The sequence below is a fragment of the Lycium barbarum genome, chromosome 9 (assembly GCF_019175385.1).
Source record: "Lycium barbarum isolate Lr01 chromosome 9, ASM1917538v2, whole genome shotgun sequence".
Lineage (NCBI taxonomy): Eukaryota > Viridiplantae > Streptophyta > Magnoliopsida > Solanales > Solanaceae > Lycium > Lycium barbarum.
In genome coordinates, this window is record NC_083345.1 from 89,389,202 (window position 1) to 89,393,474 (window position 4,273).

At 37.5% G+C, this 4,273-nt stretch overlaps 1 protein-coding gene across 1 annotated transcript; it reads left to right on the forward strand.

Moving 5' to 3' along the window:
• The first annotated feature begins 211 nt into the window (after positions 1–211).
• On the forward strand, positions 212–2,857 carry LOC132612025 (uncharacterized). Its single transcript, XM_060326374.1, has 5 exons — positions 212–494; positions 614–1,659; positions 1,786–1,902; positions 2,030–2,522; positions 2,574–2,857. The coding sequence occupies exons 1-5, from the start codon at positions 212–214 to the stop codon at positions 2,855–2,857; spliced, it is 2,223 nt and encodes a 740-aa protein (XP_060182357.1).
• Positions 2,858–4,273: the final 1,416 nt, after the last annotated feature.

A 4,273-nucleotide genomic window follows, 5' to 3' on the forward strand; every position in this document is an offset into this window, starting at 1 on the left:
CCTTGATGATTTACATGCTCTAGAATCAAGTGAGGATAAAATGCAGACTGAGGCTGATAGTTTGGCAAATGCCAAAGGGGATTTGGAGGTTGCAGATAATCAAACAGATCAGCCATTAAGTATTCCGAGCATCTCAATTAATGACAATGGCATTGGTTAATTTCCTCTTGAGAGGGAAGTGATCAAGGATTTGATAGTGGCATAAGTGGAAATGGACAATGTGCAGCCACTGAGTCTTCAGAGAAAACAATCTCCTTTGAAGGAACTAAATGATGTGATCTGTCATAATATTAATGTGGGAGCTGAGGTGGAACATGATGAGGGTAAGAACAAATTCAAAAAAAGTGAAGAAGAGGTTTCAGTGGAGCAGGTTTTTAGTACTATGGTCAAAGAAGCTGGCATCTCACCAAGACCTAGACAGAAAGGCTCTAAGAAAGGAAAGAAACAAGTAATCACAGATACTATTCCTATAAAAGTAGTACCAAGGAGAGGTTGTAAGCCTATTTTCAAATGATGATGAAGACACTATTTTGGAATATCATATCTGTGAACACACAACAAGCTTTTCACAGAGTCCAAATGCTGCACAGACATCACAAATTCTCCATTGTAGCTTTAATGGAGCCTTTTCAACACTTTAGGCATATTCAAGGATTTAGAAGGAGATTAGGTATGAGATATGCCCATTACAACTGCAATGGTAAAATATGGTTCGTTGTAAATGATAATGTGGATGTGGAGATCCTGCAGGACCTAGAACAACATATTACTATAAAGCTGCTTTTCCAAGATTGGAATAAGTCACTTATGGTAACTATGGTCTATGCAAAGTGTGATTATCTGGAAAGAATAAGTTTATGGGATAGTCTGTATAGTTTGACTGATCAAATGGAATTGCCTTGGTTGGTAGGGGGTGACTTTAATGTCATTATGAATGAAGATGAGAAGATTGGTAGTTTACCTGTATCTCCAGATGAATATGAGGATTTTGCATTTTGTATTAACTCATGTGAGCTGTTTGATATAAATTATAAGGGGAGTCTATTTACTTTGTGGAATGGGAGGGCAGGTAGTGACTGTATTTTCAAGAGATTGGATAGAATGATTGCAAACTCTAAATTACAAGATTGGTTTGCACATATGGAGGTGCAACATTTATCCAAAACTGGTTCAGACCATGCCCCTTTACTACTTACTTGTGGTGAATCTTCATATCACATAAGGAAGCCTTTCAGATTTCTAAAATTCTGGACAAAACATAAATCTTTCTTAGAGGTGGTTAATCAGGCATGGATCACAGATTTTGAAGGGGATGATTTTATCAGATTTAAGCTGAAATTGAAGAATGTGAAATCTGCTTTATATACTTGGAGTAAGGCAACTTTTGGTGATATTTTCAAGCAACTGACAGTAAGAGAAGAGGTGGTGAAAATTAAAGAACAATGTTTTGAAGAGGATCCTACTCCTATGAATAGGATGGTGCTACAGCAAGCACAAGCAGCATTGAAAAAATATGTTCATTATGAGGAAGAATTTTTTAGACAAAAGTTACATATGACTAGTTTTGCTGAGGGTGACAGGAATACAAGGTACTTTCATAGTATTGTGAATGGTAGGAGAAAGAGATTGCAGATCAGAAGAATTCAGAATCAGCAAGGGGTATGGATAGAAGGGGGGTCACTTTTGGCAAAAGAAGCTTGTAGATTTTACCAACAGTAGTTCTCTCAAGAGGTTGATCCATTAGACTTTGAATTGCTACAACATATTCCTAGTACGGTGGATCAGGATACTAACAATCAGCTGGTAAGCATGCCAACTTTAGAGGAGGAGAAGAAGGTTGTATTTGAATTATCTGTAGATAGTGCTGGTGGTACAGATGGTATGACTGGAATATTTTATCAGGTGTGTTGGGACATTGTTGGTGCTGATGTATACAATCTTGTGAAAGCCTTTTTTTTATGGCAAAACTCTTCCAAAGTCAGTCACACATACCAACCTGGTACTATTACCAAAGAAGAATAACATTTAGACCTTTGCTGATATGAGACCAATCAGTCTCAGCAACTTCATCAACAAGGTTATTTCTAGAGTAGTTCAGGATAAACTGGAAGGCATTCTACCTTCTCTGATATCTCCCAACCAGTCTGGATTTGTTAAGGGCAGATGCATCATTGAAAATGTCCTTCTAACTCAAGAAGTTGTAACTGACATTAGACTAAGAGGAAAACCAGCTAATGTTGTACTTAAGCTTGACATGGCTAAAGCATATGATAGAGTATCATGGAGTTACTTGATTAGAGTTTTAAGGAAGATGGGATTTGCAGAAATTTTCATAGATATGGTTTGGAGGCTGATAGCAAATAATTGGTATTCCATACTCCTTAATGGTCAAGCTTATGGTTTCTTTCATTCCACCAGGGGTGTAAAACAAGGAGATCCACTCTCTCCTGCTTTGTTCCTCTTATCTGCTGAAGTTTTATCTAGAGCATTGAATTCTTTATTTGAGAATAATGAGTTTAGAAGTTATGGAATGCCCAAATGGAGTGCAAATCTGAATCATCTGGCATATGCAGATGACACAATAATTTTTTCATCTGCTGATGCTAGATCCTTGGAGCTAATTATGGATGTATTACATGCATATGAACAGGTATCAGGCCAACTTATAAATAAAGGCAAGAGCTCATTCTATGTATACAGTAAGGTGTCGAATGTGCTGATACAACAGGTGGAGAATATTACTGGTTTTAAAAGAGGCACTTTTCCTTTTACATATTTGGGTTGTCCTATCACACATTCAAGGAAGAGGAAGGCTGATTACAATGATCTGATCAAGAAAGTCAAGAATAGGTTGTAGACTTGGAAAGGAAGATTGCTATCATTTGGAGGAAAGGTTGTTCTGATCAATAATATACTAATGAGTATGCCAATACATTTGTTGTCAGCCATCAAACCTCCAAAATGTGTTATCAATGATACGCATAAAATATTCTTAAGATTCTTCTGGAATAATAGTGAGGAATGCAGAAGAAGACACTGGTCATCATGGCTAAATTTGTGTAAGCCAAAAGAAGAAGGAGGAGTAGGCTTTAGATCTTTGTTTGATGTATCTAAAGCCTTATGTGCAAAATTATGGTGTAAAATGAGGACAAATACTCTATGGGAAAACTACATGTGGATCAAATATTGCAAAAGGCACAGTCCTCAGACTGTGCAGTGGAAGGGAGGTTCTCAAGTATGGAAGGCTATGATAGAGGCTAGAGATAATATAGAGCAATAAATATGGTGGGAACCAAGGAGTGGAACTGCAAATGTATAGTTTGACAGCTGGACAAAGCTAGGGGCTCTATATCAGATCATTCCAGATGATTTTGTGATAGATGAGGGTGTTCAAGATGTAAAAGAACTTATGTTTCAGGATGGTTGGAATATAGGAAGATTGCAGCAGTTATTCCCTATCGATATTGTGGACCATATATTAGAAGAACTGCACTTTCATGAACCAAAAGAAGAGTGGGATTGGCCAAGATGGATGATGAAAACAACAGGCAAATTTACTGTAGGAACTGCATGGGAATTATTGAGGAGCAAAGCAGTCAAGTCAGATGTCTTTAAGAACATGTGGACATCAGGGGTACCTTTTAAGATATCTTTCTCTTTCTGGAGGTTATAGAAGTACAAAATACCAGTTGGAGAGGTAGTAAGAAGGATTGGGGTAGATACTGAGGCAACCTGTTACTGCTGTGATCATAGGCAATATGAAACTGTGGTTCACTTGTTTGTTACAGGAAATGTTACTACAAAACTGTGGACTTATGTTAAAAATGTTGTTGGCATCACAACACAGTTTCAACAAGTCAGGCAGATTCTTCAAGTCTGGTGGAATGCAGATTGCCCCTCAAAGTTTAGAACCATCTTTAAAGCTATTCCAATGGTCACTATGTGGCAGATATGGAAGTGGAGGAATACAGTCCTACATGGAGAGAGGATGTCCATCAACAAAGTGATTTATGAGATAAACACGATCATATATTAAATGTGTAGAATGAGGTTTCCAGGGCAAAATAACTTACCAAGATGAATACCACAAATTCTACAAGTCTTTGAAGCATATAGGCCAAGAATTGTAAGCAAGATAGTGAAATGGGATTTTCCTATGTCAGGATGGTATAAATGTAATTCTGATGGAGCTTCTAGGGGAAATCCTGGACCAAACTCTGCGGCCTTTTATATTAGAAATGCTGTGGGTAATTTCTAGTATGCAGCAGCAAGA